General features: G+C 31.5%; 3 protein-coding genes across 3 annotated transcripts; 2 read left to right on the top strand and 1 right to left on the bottom strand.

The window, feature by feature from the left end:
- Window positions 1-2,698: 2,698 nt before the first annotated feature.
- LOC112422449 (uncharacterized) lies at window positions 2,699-4,035 on the bottom strand. Its single transcript, XM_024785338.2, has 2 exons — window positions 3,572-4,035; window positions 2,699-3,092 (listed from the first exon to the last, which is right to left on the bottom strand). The coding sequence occupies exons 1-2, from the start codon at window positions 4,033-4,035 to the stop codon at window positions 2,996-2,998; spliced, it is 561 nt and encodes a 186-aa protein (XP_024641106.2). The 3' UTR covers window positions 2,699-2,995.
- A 2,098-nt stretch (window positions 4,036-6,133) lies between these two features.
- On the top strand, window positions 6,134-8,943 carry LOC25495275 (auxin efflux carrier component 8). Its single transcript, XM_013595479.3, has 6 exons — window positions 6,134-6,834; window positions 7,384-7,561; window positions 7,831-7,916; window positions 8,075-8,232; window positions 8,321-8,397; window positions 8,720-8,943. Exons 1-6 carry the CDS (start codon window positions 6,315-6,317, stop codon window positions 8,784-8,786), a joined length of 1,086 nt encoding a protein of 361 aa, XP_013450933.1. The 5' UTR covers window positions 6,134-6,314; the 3' UTR covers window positions 8,787-8,943.
- A 3,621-nt stretch (window positions 8,944-12,564) lies between these two features.
- On the top strand, window positions 12,565-16,807 carry LOC25495274 (outer plastidial membrane protein porin). The gene is made up of 6 exons (XM_013595478.3): window positions 12,565-12,724; window positions 12,831-12,898; window positions 14,041-14,151; window positions 14,991-15,083; window positions 15,176-15,384; window positions 16,284-16,807. The coding sequence occupies exons 1-6, from the start codon at window positions 12,676-12,678 to the stop codon at window positions 16,588-16,590; spliced, it is 837 nt and encodes a 278-aa protein (XP_013450932.1). The 5' UTR covers window positions 12,565-12,675; the 3' UTR covers window positions 16,591-16,807.
- The last annotated feature ends 422 nt before the right edge of the window (window positions 16,808-17,229 follow it).

Raw genomic sequence — 17,229 nt, 5'->3', positions numbered from 1 at the left:
ATTTATATTTTATAGCCTTGTTGTGTGAAAGGGATTTGAAGTCATTTCTTGGGTTTTAGATATCAATGAAATAAAGAAAAAAATTTACGATTTATTTGCAAGCTTTTTTTTTAACTCTATTAATGCTTTTTTTTATTAGTTTTATATGTTTTGTACTCATTCATGACACATACAAACAATGACTCAATGAGGCAATTACATTAGGATATCAAAACGTTCAAAAGAGAAAAAGTTAAAGACAAAATCAAGAGAAGTAAAACATAGTAGCAAAAAAGAAAAAGAAAAAAGATTCTTTCATTCAAAACGTGGGATGTGATAACGCTTTAACTCTTTTTTAGAGGAACATGAGCTTATAACATTTAATTAGATATCAAATCGGTAATACATGACACTACACTAATAAAGATATGAGAGTTAGTTAAAGATGTGATTCTCATTTTTTTACCTTCGAATAAACTCGACGTTAGAAATTTCAATAAAATTAATTACAAAAATATATACAAGACCCATCATGACATCAAATTATGTGATATCTTGTTACCTCTCTCAAAATAGTGAGTAACTTTCTTAGAATTATTTATTTTATGTGATGCATTTGGTGAGAAATTTTCTGTTGTCACTTCTCCAAATAGAATGTCCTTTTCTTTGATGCAAATTTTTTATTTTTTTTAACTATTTCGATGGAGGATTTGATCTTTGTGTTCTAAATTTTTTATAAAGGTAATTATAAGGATTTGATCTTTGGATTATGTTTTTTTTGTTCCATTGTTGTCATCTATAGAAAGAGTGGAGCTAGCTTCTTAAAAAAAAAAATTTTTTTAATGTAAGCAATGACCTAGGATAATAATTTTTGCATCGACAAGCTTTATTATCTCATTTTTTAGTATTTGTATCTCCTTGCTCAATTTTGTCTAATGGTGTAGAGAAGAATATAATTGTGATAAAATTAGAAGCAATGTGATGAAAAGGGCACAAGAGAAAATCATTCAATTTATTTTTACAAGAGAAAAACAATAGTAACATGTCTTGTATTTGTACCTTTTGCCAGATCAATATCATTTACTATTTAATTGCATGTAACATGATTCGAAGATAAATACCAATAATATTCAATATGATGTAAAACAAACAACTTAAATAAATATAACCCTTTCAAAAAAAACTAATATAATAACTTACTAACACACAACAAATGATTATTTAGAAATAATTTATATATACCGATCAACCCAAAAAAATATCTATTACACAAAAATGCATATACCAAATCAACATGCATGCAAATTATCTAGTTTTTGAACATCCATGTTGGTTTTAAGGCCACTTTTGACTTAATATATATCTTTTTAGAGAGGAATGATAGATAGACATCTTTAATGTGTACATTCATTTAACCCATTTGGGGTTGGCCTAGTGGTTGGCTTGGGATCTTGCAGTTTGCTCCTCAGAGGTCTCAGGTTCGATTCCCTCTGGTGCCAATTTCGGTGGGCTAAGTCCATACAGAGCTTGCTCTGTCTTTAAACGGGGCCCCGCAAGTGGGCGGTGGGATTGGTCCCCTCGGATTAGTCGATTCTTGGATCGGATACCGAGTTTTCAAAAAAAAAAAATGTGTACATTCGTTTGTATCACTCTAAAAAAGATTAGTTAATCAAATATATGGTCTGTGTGACCACATTTTTCTAGTTACGTGACCACTATATTTTCCAGAATTTATTTGGTTAACTAAGTGGAAAAATAGTGGTCACGTACATTTTAGTTGCGTGACCGCATTTTTCAGCATTTAAATAGTGGTCACGCAACTGAAAAAATGTGGTCACAGACACCATATATTTGGTTATTTGAAATTTTTAAGAGTAATACAAAGGGTGTACACATTAAGGGTGTCTATCAATCTTTATGGCATACAACTCCATTGGCAAAATCTTGTTTTAATATTTTATACCAAAATTCCAGTCACTTTTTTGTCAATAATGAAGTTAAAGACCGTTTCCTATAATAAAGTTATAGACTGTTTTTTGTCATTATATTCATCGTTAATCAAGTTAGTGATCAACTTTTATGCTTTAGCGACCGAAACTTTGGTCACTATTTTTTTTATAATAGTGTCCATCTTTTTTCAAAAAATTTCGGTGTTATTATAGTCACATCAATCCTTATGTAGGTCTGCCCCTATTTAAATCATATTTTCTCTATTTTAAAATGAATGAAATTTAGTAACAAAACAAATAGACTCAAAATGATGATCATTTACATTTTTCATTGTAAAATTAATTCATTTTTTTTCAATTTGACCCTCTAATTATCGAGCACACTACTTCCAAAATATTATTTTCAATTTGTATTTATGATGGTGAGAAAGACACAAATAGTAAATTTATCACTTTAATAATATTGTAATGTCATTTGACAATATCATTACTTTTTTAATTTATGTGAAAAACTTTACACAACAGTCATTTTAAAACGGAGAGAAATAATTAAACACGTAATTGTCACTCGCACACAAAAATAAGGCATGAAAATTGGCAATACATTTGGACAATAATATGGTCAAACAAAAAGTTATAATGATTAATGGTAACAATATGATCTTGTCCACATGGAAGGATTAATGATTATGATTACCTTTTCCAATGCTAAATTTAGAATCAAACCCATCAAACTTTCAAGGAATGCCATTGTTTATTTAACCATCCCTAAATTTATACTCTATCAAACAACACAAACCAAGGATTATTCTAAGGTCCAAATTAACTTGGGTTTGATTGGTATAGGGTTGCCAAATTAATCTCAAGACCTTGACATTTATAAGTATAAAAGCAAACAAAAGAATTAGATAAACACAAACAATAAATATATAAAGGGATCAACACACAAAAGATAGGCATGGGGAAAATAATGGCAGGAAGTTCTACTAAGATTGCATTTATTTTCTTGGTTACTTTCGCCATTACTATTCCATGCCTTGAGGCTGGACTTGTGCTTGATGATTTTCTCAAAGCTCAAGCTGAAGCAGCACGTAAACTTGCACTTTCTGCTTATATTCCACTTCCTCATGCACATCACTATCATGCTCATCCCCATTTTGACAGGTATGTACCACTATTTCATTATTAATTATTACATGTTTGATATTAAGGTGAATTGTCAGAATTACTGTAAACCACGGTAATGTTGAATAATCTACAGAGTGTAGTTTTAATAAATTATTGTAGTTCATTGTAATTCTGACAAAGTCACATTGATTGATCACAAATCTTAAATGCATGGTGAACTATAGACTTTTGAACTTGCATTTTGTAGAACTTTTATTTTAGGACAAACAAAGTATTATGTCGGGGAGAGTTCATAAGTGTCAAAAGTACTCATTATCACATATACCATTTAAGGCACTTGCTAACTTAATTGATAAGAAACTTAATGATAATAAGGGTCATGCTAACATGTATCATAAGGGCACAAGTTAGCATCTCCCTAATAATAACAATCCCTCAGTTCAATGTAAATCTTAAATAGTTAGATCTTGAGTATCATTTGATGTTCCATGACCTTTTTTCTAATGCATTTGTAGTGCCGAGACACCATCGGTGCAAAAACCATCGATGCAGCAACCATCGGTGCAAAAACCATCGATGCAGACACCATCGGTGCAAAAACCATTGATGCAGCAACCAGCGGTGCAAAAACCATCGATGAAGAAACCATTAGTGCAAAAACCATCGATGCAGCAACCATCGATGAAAAAACCATCGTTGCAAAAACCATCGATGCAGACACCATTAGTGCAAAAACCATTGATGCAGCAACCATCGGTGCAAAAACCATCGATGCAGAAACCGTCAGTGCAAAAACCAACGATGCAGAAACCATCAGTGCAAAAACCAGCGATGCAGAAACCATCGGTGCATAAACCATCAGTGCAAAAACCATCGATGCAGACACCATTGGTGCAAAAACCATTGATGCAAAAACCATCGGTGCAAAAACCATCGATGCATAAACCATTGGTGCAAAAACCATCGATGCATAAACCATCGATGCAAAGGAAAGCAAAGATTCCCAGAAAGCTTATTACAGGTGAATTCACTACGGAACCAGAAGTACTATAGTGCATTGAGCCAGAGATTGAAATCCAACTTACTATGAATTTTTGTAACTGACTGTACCACAAGATGGGATTATGCATAGTTAGTTATGATTTTGATGTAAGTACTTGATCCGGATATTTATATATAAATTTGTTTTGTCATATCGATGTTTATATTAACATACTTAATACTTTTCCGACATTAAACTCTGAAAGTGATCACTTGATTTAGAAAGTACTAAACATATAATTTTTATTTAAAAGACATGGAATATATATTTATAGATTCTAGTTGGAAGACATCATATTAGGTTTACAATTACACACCATTATCGAAATGTAATGTTATTTTATCGGTTATAATTAATTAAGTGAGACATCGAAAGTTAAAAGATAAAATAGATTTTTCATTATCTGCCATATATGGGAAGATATTGAACCAAGGTGGTTGCTCTTCTTTCCCCCTTTACATGCTTTAATGGCTTGATAACATTAAGAAGCAATAAAACTTTAATTTTGTATTTACATTCTGAAAAGCAAATTTCCAATGGAACACTTATTCTTAACACTTTTTTTATCAAAACTAGGAAATTATTCTTCCTCACGTTGTTCATAACCATGTCCTTCATTACTTCACTCGCAATTTACTTCTTTATTCTTCTTTCTCACCTTTGAAAAGTTTCAAAAAAATAAAAATAAAAAAGTAAAATTCAATAGGAAAGTAAATATTATATCACATTCAACTAATAGAAAATTAATTAAGTTAAAATTTTTGTGTTAACATTAGTGGCCAATGTTAACAAAATATTTATGGAAAATAGTGTATATATTTTAGAAATAATTTTGAGCTTGACTAAATCGAATTATTCCATGTTCCTGTGAGTTTAGCTCACTTGGTTAGGGATAATGCATTATGTATGTAGGGGTCGGGTCCGAACCTCGGAGTTTAGCCCACTATTTCACCTTTAAGATGAATTTCTCCCGCCGCTAAACTACTTGACCAAAAAAAAATTGAATTATTCCATTAAAACCTTAACCAAGTTCTTTTGCCACTTGCAAAAATAAAAAATTAAGCTATCATGATTCTCAAATCTACTAGGTTTTATGAACTTAAATGGTGTCAGACAGATAAATTCTCTATGGGGGTCTCCTTTGCTAAAGACATGTCAATATCTAAATCAGAATCTATATATTTTTATACCTCATGTGGACATAAATGCCCTCCATTTTATTTATTGTTTACTAATTAAATTCCATTTTGATCTTATAATTATCAGAATCTTGATATCCCCTAAAAGATTAGGTTAATCACCATACAAGAAGAAAAAAAAATGTATCCCGTCTTTCTTTCCGGTTACCATGATATAAGTTTCCACCACCGTTTACCAGTGACTAATCTTCGTCGAAGAACCTATGAGGCACACAAGATGGATCTCCCCTTCGAAGTGGATTTTTTCCATAAATTCACTCTTTAGGTGAATAAGTGAGAAGTTCGAGGTTCGAACCTCAACTCTGCATATATAATATGATGTCTTTATCAGCTGAGTTATATTCACGAGAACATGTAGTGAGTTTGATATTGCGAATTGCATATAACCAAGCAAAAGTAACTGAAAATTTTCAAATATAAAAATACAACTCACATAAATAAAAATAGGCAAAATTACACAATTAGTCCCTTAACTTTATTTTAGGTAACACTTTCGTCCTTTATCTTTTTTTTGTCACGATTTAGTCCTTTATGTTATAAAATGACAATATCTTATCATTTTTATGAGATTTTTTTCAAAGAAATTTGATTTTCTAGGCTTGTATGATGAAGATTTACGTTTGCCTATGAGTTTGATGATTTTTTTTTGATTATTTTTTTCATAAAAAAGGATAACTATGTTGTTATTTTATAACATAAAGGACTAAATCGTGACAAAAAAAAAATAAAGGACGAAAGTGTTACCTAAAATAAAGTTAAGGGACTAATTGTGTAATTTTGCTATAAAAATATCAAACCAAGTACCAAAATCAGAAGGACACTAGTATAAGAATAGAAGGAATAGTGAAAAGCCTGATAGGTCACTATGAAGAAGCATCTTCACAAACAAAATTATATTCCATCTTAATAATTATTGTACAATCCAACAAAGTAGCCTAAAAAGCATCATGCTACAAACCTTATCATGTTTGTAAAATGTCCTAAAACATTATTCAACACTTAAGACATAGCATCATCATGATTTCCTTAATTGATGTCTATCATGTAGTAACAGCCACTGTCCCATTATATGTAACTATGTTACTAGCATACATTTGTGTTAAATGGTGGAAACTTTTCACACCAGATCAATGTGCAGGCATAAACAAATTTGTAGCAAATTTTTCAGTTCCATTGTTATCATTTCAAGTGATATCTTCAAATAACATTTACAAAATGAGTCTTAAACTTATATATGCAGATTGTGTTCAAAAATTTCTTGCATTTTTAGTCTTGATTGTTATTATTAAGATTAGTGATATTAGAGGAGGTTTGAAATGGATTATAACTGGTCTTTCATTATCAACACTTCCTAATACTTTGATCCTTGGAATTCCACTCATGAAGGCTATGTATAAAGATGAATCTGATTTTCTACTACCTCAGATTATTTTCTTGCAAAGTATGATTTGGTATAATTTGCTTTTGTTTCTTCATGAGCTTGATGCTGCAATTCCTGCAAGGACTATGCCTGCTGCACAACCATCACATGAAACAGGTAAAGATTTAGACTCTGATTGGTTAAACAAATTTATTAAGTGCTTATAGTATAAGCGATTATCATATAAGTGCTTATGTATAAGCTATTTTTGTAAGAGAAGATAAAATAAAGTCAAATTATTTTCATATAAGATTTTAGTTTTTTTCATGATGCATCCTGGAAAACTTATGGAAATAAGCTGAAAACAACTTATCGACGTGTCATCAGTTGTTTTCATAAGCTATATTAAAAATCTTATGAAAATAAGTTGAAAACATTTTATGGACATATCAAAAGCTGTTTTCATAATTTTCATAAGCTCTATCAAATAGTTTCGCAAATGTTTATGCAAGTAGATAAGCTCAAATAAGTCAAAACTGATTTTGGTTTATTTAAAATTTGATTTGATGCACCCTTTCTTCATTTTTTTTTAATTATGTAAGAATATTTAACTTCTATAAATTATTCTTGTTTAGTCAACTGAATTAATCTGTGACAATCAAAGTGGGGCCAGAAGATTTTTTATTTTTTTTTATGTCATTTGTATTTTCTTGTTCATGCTTAAAGGAGATAGTGAGAGTTCTGTGGAAGTACAATCAAAAGAAGAAGATGAAGGAAGAGAAACAAGACCAGAAAGGAAAACTAGGATCTTGATTATTCTTATGAAAGTTGGGAAGAAATTGATCATGAATCCTAATACTTATGCAACTTTTATAGGCCTTATTTGGGCAAGCATACACTTCAGGTAAGCCCAATGTCACATTTGTTTAGTTCACTAGGGTTTTAAATAAAGGTCTGCAACCACAATATGCGCCGCAACATAATTTTGACATTGTCAAAACTGCAATGTGACCGCGATTACAGCCACATTTGACTATAATTTTTCCCTTATATCAAGGAATGTGACGCTACAACAACCGTTACTGTGACCTTTTTTTGAAAATTCAGTCATTCTTGGAGGCGATCATATTTCCTAATTATAAATAAGGACAATTGGATAAATATGTTTTTCAGGTGGGGAGTAGATATGCCAGATGTTGTTAATCAGTCAATAACAATATTGTCTAGTGGAGGCTTAGGTATGGCCACATTCAGCTTAGGTAAGAGAATCAATTCATCGGTCGATTTAATTAGTATACATCGTCAGTAAAGATAATTTGTACTGTCATTCAATTATAACCGACAAATTATTTGAACATATTTAACTTTAATTATAACTATTTTAAAGCGTTGCGAATCTTGAATGAAACTTTAACAGGTTTATTCATGGCATCAAACTCAAGCATCATTGCATGTGGACCAAAGATGACAATGGTGTCAATGGGACTTAAATTTCTTTTTGGTCCTGCCCTAATGGCTGTTGCCTCCATTGTGATTGGATTAAGAGATACAATGCTCAAAGTGGCAATTGTTCAAGTAATTTTTTATTATTACTTTTTAGATAATGGAATGTTATTTATACTACATATAATATTTATATATGATATGATTTTTATATGCATAGGCAGCTCTACCCCAAGGAATTGTTCCTTTTGTTTTTGCAAGAGAGTATAATGTCCATCCAGCAGTTTTAAGCACAGGGTAAGTAATGCTTTAAAGCATTTCTTTAATAATCTTTTTCTTAGAGCCTAAGATTGTATATATTTTTGTTGAATATGATTCATATTCACTGATAACTGCGAAGTCGCTCGATTGCGAAACGAAGTTAGTGGAATACTTTGTAACTTTAATAAGATTTGTATAATTGAAAAATTACATAAGTCACTCTATTCTCGTTTCAGAGATGTAGACATAATTGACTGAATTTCGTGATCAGTTGTTTATGTTTCTATGTGCGATTATTTATCTTATCTCTTTAGAACTGGATTTGTGGTTGTAACAATTGTTCTTGTTTTGGTCACAGGGTCTTACTAGGAATGCTAATTGCTTTGCCAGTGGCATTGATTTACTACCTCCTCTTATCCATTTGACACACTACGTTGAATACATACAAGGAACAATTTTGATTCCTAGTTTGAAAATCTATAACAAATTTTACAAGTAGATTACACAGATTTTGTAACTGGTTGATTCAACAGAAATAATAACACTTGTGAGTATATCAATATATACAAAGTTACACACTAATCACTTAGAAGTAAAACATAATATAGCTTGAGTCGTTGAGAATAAGAAACCTAAAACAATTACAAGGTAGATTCTTGTATTTGCAACCTTTGAAACAAACATCACTTGTGATGCAAAATAATTCCAGAATATTCATCTATTTTTATTTAATTTATTTTTATAAGTCTTGTTTTACTTTTTTATTTTAAAATATCTAGTTATAAAATTTGAGAATGTAAGGAGCGAATAGAGAAATTGCCTTATAAAATTTGCTTCAAGTCTCTAAATATATCGGACCGACTCTATTGAGTCGGATAAAACCACAATAGAATGTAAAATCTCCCTCAAGTAAAGTGTGAATGACATATTTTTTTGCGGTACACATTTTTTACACTCTTAAACACTTTTTTTTTTTTTTGTGGTAAAAAACACATTTTAAATGATTCATTTCCAAATAAGTTATTTTAGCTATCTAGTAGGGCATTTTAGGCACTATATTTTACCAAAAAAATACTTATCTGGTGAATTGTTTACTTTTCAAAAATTGTAGTGATTCATTTTTAAAATAAACCAATTTTAGAAAGTGTGTTGGAGAAGATGTCAAAAATATTATGTTCCATTGTATATGGGAATCGCATCTCATAAACCATTTTCATGTTCTGCCTTTATACTTGTTTCCTTGAAAGTGTGATATAGTGGCTCTTATCTTTGTTTGTTTGCCCTACTAAACATACCAATTATTCTTTGTTTGCCATTTCAAGTTAATAGGAATGTGAATGAAACTATAAAATCGATTGTCATTGAGTGATTTTATATTATACTCATTTTCAATTGAAATCACACCAATGATTTATAATATATGATTTAATTTGTATATATCAACAGTGTAAAACTTTTTTAATATAATTAAATTGCATCAATAGGTAGTTATAGGGATATTTTAGTAACTAATTTAAGATAAGGACGTTGTGTCTATACATGTATAAAAAATATATATTTCGTTGTGCATAAAAATTAATCATCATAAACATAAACTTTGATGCATAAAATCTAAGGGTGATGAGGTGTAGTCGGTGGCGAATTTTGACTAAAGATGTAGGGGGAGTCAAAAATTTGTAGAGCTTTCGGTTTCCACTGTGACACATATAAAATACCTAATATAGTATGCATAATATAGTATTAATAATATATCTGAGGGATCCATGGCTACCATGGCTCCCAAGAAGATCCGCATCTGGGTAGTGTCGCAATATAAGGTAGAGAATACTTTAAAATTCAAAGAACACTTTTAAAAATATTTACATTTATATGCTTTCACGAGTTTAGAATAGCTCAATCTCGTAATCTTCAAGTTTGAAACATGTCTTTTTTACAACTATATCAAACCATTCTAGTTTCTATAAACATTTAGTACATCATGACATTGCTAATTTCCTATACAATTTTTTGTCGTTGAACCAAGACTAATCTCATATATCATACACATTCATTTATGTTAACTTGTGCTCTTAAGGCATATGTTAAGCATTCTATTAATAGAAATTATATATGGAAAATTATGCTAATTTATTGCTCAAAATATTTAATATTATTTTCAATAATTTTTTACAATTAATGGAATGAAATTAATGTTTAACATGTGCCCTAAAGACACGAGTTAACATGACTATTTTAAATTTGTACCAAAAAAAAAAAAACATGAGTATTTTAAATAAGAGTGGTGATACATGTACCACCCCATGTGGCAATACACCCTTTACACCCACATAAAATTCTGACACGTGGCAATCTGGACCCCACATAAATAGAAGATAAAGTATGGTTGTGAAATGAATTTACCAAAATATCCTTAATACATGGGGTGTACAATGAGATGTATGAATAAAGGGTGTTTATGTAACATTTTCCTTTAAATAAAGGTTAGTTTTTGATAAAATACTTTGCACTTATGACGAGGTTGCAAAATCGTAGAAGTGTCGAGTCCTTTGAGCTTTTATGTGTTAAACTGCACAAAAAAAATACCTACCATCTCTGAAGCTCGGATACGAGATACGATACCGCACCGATACGTCGATACGGAAAAATTTCAAAAATCAAGATACGATACAGCTGAGATACGTTAATAAAAAAAATTATATAATTAAATGTACAATATAATTATAACCATTTTTTTTTGAAGAAGTTAAAATGAAATTATTAAAATCACAATTAATCCTAACCAGCACAAGGAATGCTAGACTTGGTGTCGTATTATAACAATTGTTTTAATATGCAAATATATTAACAAACAAAATAAATCAGTCATAGGCTCGTAACACATCAACATAAATATAAATAATATTGACGATTAAGAGAGTGGTGATTAGTCAATTACATACACAATATATACCAAAAAGAGCATCATCAGTGATATACTATATTCAAAAAGAACATTGTTAGTGTTATACTATATCGATCTAAAAAATAAGCACTATATCAAAAAAAGAACACATCAGTACTCAAGAGTTAAGTTATTTTAGTTAACATTAATCGTCTCAATCTCCTCTCCTCCATTTCCATCAACAAGATACAAACCAGCTTCCAAATCTGGTTCATCCAAAGACAACTCTACTAACTATAAAAAAAAAATAAAAACACACTTATCCGTGTGTATCGGAACAAATAGAAGTATCATTCACGTATTCGGGACGTATCGGATAATTATTTTATAAAAAAATAAAATTTAATATTTGGATACTCTCCGGATACGTATCGGGAAGTATCGGGCAGATATCGGTGCAGGATACACAAGGAATACGATACGTCATCCATTTTGAAGTATCGGGGCTTCACAGCCTACCATCTTATGTGAGTTTTTTTTCATAAAAAAAAACATATACAATACTCTACCTTAAAAAAAAGTTGAATAAATACTCTACTTTATACTCCCTCTGTTTCTAAATATAAATAAAATTAACATTTTAGGTTCGTTCAATTAATGATGTATGTGGTCCATAATATAAATCACATACATCATTAATTGAATGAACCTAAAAATTCAATTTTACTTATATTTAAAAACGGAGAGAACTTAATAAATGAAATGAAATGACAAATAAACTTTGAAACACACAACACAAAATAAGGTCGGCCCAACATGTATAAAGACTTAAAACAATTTTTATTATGTGGCATTTTACAATAAAATAATTACATTAGTTTCATGAGAATTTTTTTTTTGCTTGACTCACATTGCTCTTGGACCGGCATGACATGAATGGAGGATCGGAGTTCGAACTCCGATCACAATGTTGAACCTAATCGAATTTCAACATTTTTTTCACCAATTGAATTAAGAATTATGGACCATTTTGCTTATGTTTTTTTTTTTTTTGATGATCGGAGTTTGAACTTTAGATCTTATATATTATTTATTTGTCCCTATCAGCTGAGTTAAGTTTATGATCGCTTAGGTTTCTTTGATAAACCCAAACAACTCGTTTCCCATGCGTGCAATTTAACAACAAATCCAAATCCAATCATAGAGAAAAATATCAATCAAACGGTCACAACTTTTCCAACTTTCCCATCAAACGGTCCACATCCACTTAAAAAAAACCCAGAAAACAATAATATAAAACAAAATAATAATTTTTCCAAAAAAGGATTATATTTATACCCTTTTCTCCAAACACCGTTCACTTCAAAACCCTAATTCCTCTTCTTCTTCTTCTTCTTCTTCTTGATCTTCCAATTCTCTCTCAACAACCAACAATGTCAAAGGGTCCAGGTCTCTACTCTGACATCGGCAAAAAAGCCAGAGGTACCCTCTTTCTTACTCTCTCTCCGAATCCAATTTTAACTTCTTTTTTAATATATTTTTGAAGAAATTTGGACTAATATTGTGTTTTTTTGTTGTTATATTTCAGATCTTCTTTACAAGGATTACAACACTGACCAGAAGTTCACTCTCACTACTTATTCACCTACTGGAATTGTGAGTTTTTTTTAATTGCATTTTTTTTCTGTTCTTTGTGATTAATCTTTTTATTTTTGTTTTGATTTGTAATTTTTTGATTTGAGCTATTGGGTTTTAAGGATGATTGTTTTATTGGAAAAAATTGATCTTTTGGGTGGTGTTTAATGTATCATTGATTATTATTGTGGTAGCAATGTTGTGTTGTGGTGTTAGTTAGATTATGGGTCTGTTTGGATCGGCTTATTTTTTAGCTTGTGCAAAACAGCTTATGCAAATAAATAAGCTTTTATGTATTACTGATAAGCTTGTCAATGTAGTTTATGAAGAAAAAAAACAGCTTATGAAGATACAATTTTCATTAATGAGAGCTGAGAACTTATGAATTAACATAAAAGCTTATTTATTTGCATAAGCTATTTTGTAAGCTAAAAAAAAAGTCAATCCGAACAGGCCCAATATTCAATTTTGGTGTTAGTGATTAATCTTTTATTTTCCTTTCCAATTGTTGGATTTTTTTATCTGATTGGAGGATTTGTAGATGCATGGAAGGTTACTTGTGTTGTGATTTTTTGTGAAGTAGTATTGATTAATCGATTGTTTTCTTTTAATTTTTTTGTTGGGATTTGTTTATTGTTATTTGGGTGGTTGGGATGATTGGTGTATTGGAAGATTTGTAATTGTAGGCAGGATTTGTTATTGGGTATTTTTTATTATTATTGTGATAGCAATGTACTAGAGATTAATGAGTTGGATGGAAATATGAGTTATGATAGAACATTATGGTGTAATTTGATCCATGTAGCTGACCAGTTGTTGATAGCAATGTTGTGTTGTGGTGTGCGTGATTGTATTCAATTTGTGTGTGTTTATGGTTTGACCAGTTGGTTTGGTGATGAACTGATGATGCTTGATTGATAGAATGATTCTTATTTTCTGTTACTCTCTGTCTGATTACTGTGATAGCAATGCGGTGTTGTGGTATGAGTATTGAGATATGATATGATACTTTAGATTGAAGGTGTGTCTGCTGGTGATTGATACATGTATGTGTTTGACGCTGAGACGACGTTGACACATATTTGCATTCAATTACTTCCGTTTTCTCAAATTAACACAGGCTTTGACTCCTTTGAACCCTCTGTTTGTGGCTGTTTATGCAGGCTTTGACTGCTTCAAGTACCAAGAAAGGCGAGCTTTTTTTGGCTGATATTAACACACAGTTGAAGCACAAGAATGTCACTACTGATATCAAAGTGGACACAGATTCTAATGTAAGTTCATGATTCTTTCTTGTCTCGTAATTATTTTTATTCACTTTTCTGTTGGGTTCCTGTTTAACTTGTCATGCAAAAAAGTGTAAAACCACGGTTTATGTGGTTTTATATGTGTGCTTTATTACTATTGTTGCAAAGCGGGTTTTCGGCAGTTTTATGTTTTTGTTTGTCTTTGTTAGACTGTAGGCTTTAAAACTCTGGTTTGGTCCACTCCCTCAATTTTTATTAGTTTGCCTGAGCCATTTTAACTACTTAGTTTGAAATTTAAGCTAGAAGGTCCATATGGCAGATGAAAAATAGAATTGTTATCAATTTGCGAACATCATTTACTAATTGATGAAGGAAATTAGTATCTATTTCAAAATGAATTTGAAAGTATGTCACTGTGCAAAATTTGAATCGGAAGGCGTTAGTTACATGCAAACTGTGTTTCTACATGTTCCCTAACTTTTTTTAGGCTTGATTTAGATGCAAACAGTGGGGATAAGGGGCTATTTTAGGAATTTATTTCCATGCTTTGTGCTTCCGTGTGTATTATTTTTTATTTACAGCCAGTCTATGAAGCACAAACACTCCTCGGATTAGGCGTGTCCGGGTGTCGGACGCGTGTCGTGTTCGACACTGACACGACACCGACACCGACACTTGTAATAACACTAAATTATGTGATTTTTTTCAAATTATTAGCTGTGTCGGCGTGTCTGTGTCGTGTCGTGTCCGGTGTCCGTGTTTGTATCCGTGCTACATAGCAGCCAGTTAATAATTGGCAATGTACCCATTCTATTTGTATCTTTATTTTCTATACTTAATTGTTTAATTGTGCATATAAATTGCAGCTCTTCACAACGATCACTGTTACTGAGCCAGCTCCTGGTCTCAAGACTATTCTTAGCTTCAGGATTCCTGAACCTGAACTAAAGTCTGGAAAGGTGAGATAAGTCATTCATTTTTTATTAGATTCTTTCATCTCCAATGGAAAGCATAATCACTAATTTGATAAACAAATTACCGTATGAAACAGGCTGAAGTTCAGTACTTGCATGACTATGCTGGAATTTCTGCCAGCATTGGGTTGACAGCAAACCCAGTTGCCAACTTTTCTGGTGTTATTGGAAATAATGTAGTTGCTCTTGGTGGTGATCTTTCTTATGACACTAAAACTGGCGTGTTCACAAGGCTTAATGCTGGGCTGAACTTCACCAAAGACGATTTGATTGCTTCGTTGACTCTGTAAGTAATACTCGTCCCTTTCTAGCACAAGGTTTCTAATTGAAGTGTCACTTATTTCTATCTAATTTATGTAAGTTACGTGCACAACAGACACATGCATGTACCCTAACATTGATCACGACACTAACATTGACATGTTGACACCAATGCTATTTAAGAAAATAGAAGTTATTGAATATAAATACACAAGTCAATGTTGTGTCGGTGTTGGACAACAACACGTTGGATACTAGATGTGCATTTAATCTGAAATGTTGGTGCGTTGTGGTAACTTTGGAATTTTAAAATTAGTCTTTAGCTGATTTTTCTTACAATTACAAATGAATTGGAGATTATTGTATTTTCTAAGGCTTCAAAGCGCATTTTGTGAGCTTGAGAGGCAACATTCATTTAATAGTTTTCTGTTTCCTATTTTCTAAGTTGTCTGTTTACCTTTAGTCAACCTTGCCTAGTTAGTTGATGCATTACAGTTTTGTTGCAGTAGCTGCCTCTTTACATATAAGGGTCTGTTTGTCAGTGTTTTTTTTCAAATAAAACTTCAATTATAAAAATTATTCATCCTTTTTTACCTTGAAGGACGGATTGGCATAGATAAGTTGATACTTCTAATGTCAAAAGCTGCTTGAAATATGAAGTTGTTTTGAGTAGCTTCTCTTAAAATTATTTTCGATGATTTTTTTTTTTCAAAAGTGATTTTCATTTTGGAAAACTAACTCGAAATAACTTATTTTTTTCCTGTAGAATATCTAAAATTTAATCTCTAAGAACCTGTTTGTTACCAATTAGAAATAAGTGATTTTGTTTTATTAGTTGCATCAATAAAATTCTTTTGCTTAGTTCTGTTTCTGAACTGATTGAAATTTGTATATGGGGATATGGGATATTGTAAATGTATGCAGGAATGAAAAAGCTAATGCCCTGAATGCTTCATACTACCATGTCGTCAATCCCGTTACCAAAACAGCTGTTGGAGCTGAGGTATCACATCGATTCTCGACCAAAGAAAACACGCTCACACTTGGCACTCAGCATGCAATAGACTCATTGACCACAGCGAAGCTTCGATTCAACAACTTCGGACTAGCAAGCGGTCTCATCCAGCATGAGTGGCGTCCAAAATCATTCTTCACCATTTCTGGTGAGGTGGACACCAAGGCCATTGAGAAGAGTGCAAGAATTGGAATAGCTTTGGCTCTCAAACCTTGAGAGGAATTGAGTCAAATTTGTCGTGGTAGTCATTAGCAAAAGCAACAATTTTCTTTCAAGACTGAATTTGGTGTTTTTTGAGGTTGGTTCTATTATTGGACAAAAGTGTTCATGATGTTTTGATGATTGCATTTTAAGCGATTCAACGTTGTATAAATAAGTAACAAATTCTTTCTATAACTAAATGTTACTGTTTGATTGCTTTTTCTATTCTTTTCATACGTTGCATTTTATTGTTTTGTTATTGTTGTGCCCCATGAATATGGATCCAAGATTCAAGATGTGGCACCAGTTTGGGGCCATTATTCAATAATTTAGGATATCATTTTATTCTATAAAAAATTCTCATTATAGGTAAATTAATATGGTCATCCAGTGTCATGCAATGGTGGCTATGTCAAATGCTACTCCTCCTTTGTTGTGATATTAATGCATTTACTTGATTATGATGATTCAAATGTAGTAGATTTTTGTTGGTCAATTTTGTTTTAGATAGTCAAATGTTAGTGGGTTGGTGCTTATGTTGTTTTGTAAGGTTCAAACCCCGGTCCTCCTCGTCTAACTTAGGGCTATTTATACGCCCTAAGTTCACCAACCGAGCTACCTACTATGACGCACCATTGGTGTGTTATCATGAGA

Source organism: Medicago truncatula, chromosome 6, assembly GCF_003473485.1.
Source record: "Medicago truncatula cultivar Jemalong A17 chromosome 6, MtrunA17r5.0-ANR, whole genome shotgun sequence".
NCBI classification, from domain to species: Eukaryota; Viridiplantae; Streptophyta; class Magnoliopsida; order Fabales; family Fabaceae; genus Medicago; species Medicago truncatula.
Note: the sequence above shows the minus strand (reverse complement) of the source record. Positions and strands in the feature narration are given on the sequence as shown.

Bases quoted from the DNA above. Each gene is read 5' to 3' on its own strand.
- LOC112422449 (XM_024785338.2), bottom strand. From the start codon at position 4,035: ATGGTTTATGCATCGATGGTTTTTGCACCAATGGTTTATGCATCGATG. The intron at 3,093-3,571 runs CTACAAATGCAT...AGTGGTACATAC, and splicing joins GCACCGATGGTGTCTCGGCA to CTGTCAAAATGGGGATGAGC.
- LOC25495275 (XM_013595479.3), top strand. From the start codon at position 6,315: ATGATTTCCTTAATTGATGTCTATCATGTAGTAACAGCCACTGTCCCA. The intron at 7,562-7,830 runs GTAAGCCCAATG...TATGTTTTTCAG, and splicing joins TGGGCAAGCATACACTTCAG to GTGGGGAGTAGATATGCCAG. The intron at 8,398-8,719 runs GTAAGTAATGCT...TTTTGGTCACAG, and splicing joins CCAGCAGTTTTAAGCACAGG to GGTCTTACTAGGAATGCTAA.
- LOC25495274 (XM_013595478.3), top strand. From the start codon at position 12,676: ATGTCAAAGGGTCCAGGTCTCTACTCTGACATCGGCAAAAAAGCCAGA. The intron at 12,725-12,830 runs GTACCCTCTTTC...GTTATATTTCAG, and splicing joins CATCGGCAAAAAAGCCAGAG to ATCTTCTTTACAAGGATTAC. The intron at 15,385-16,283 runs GTAAGTAATACT...AAATGTATGCAG, and splicing joins TTGATTGCTTCGTTGACTCT to GAATGAAAAAGCTAATGCCC.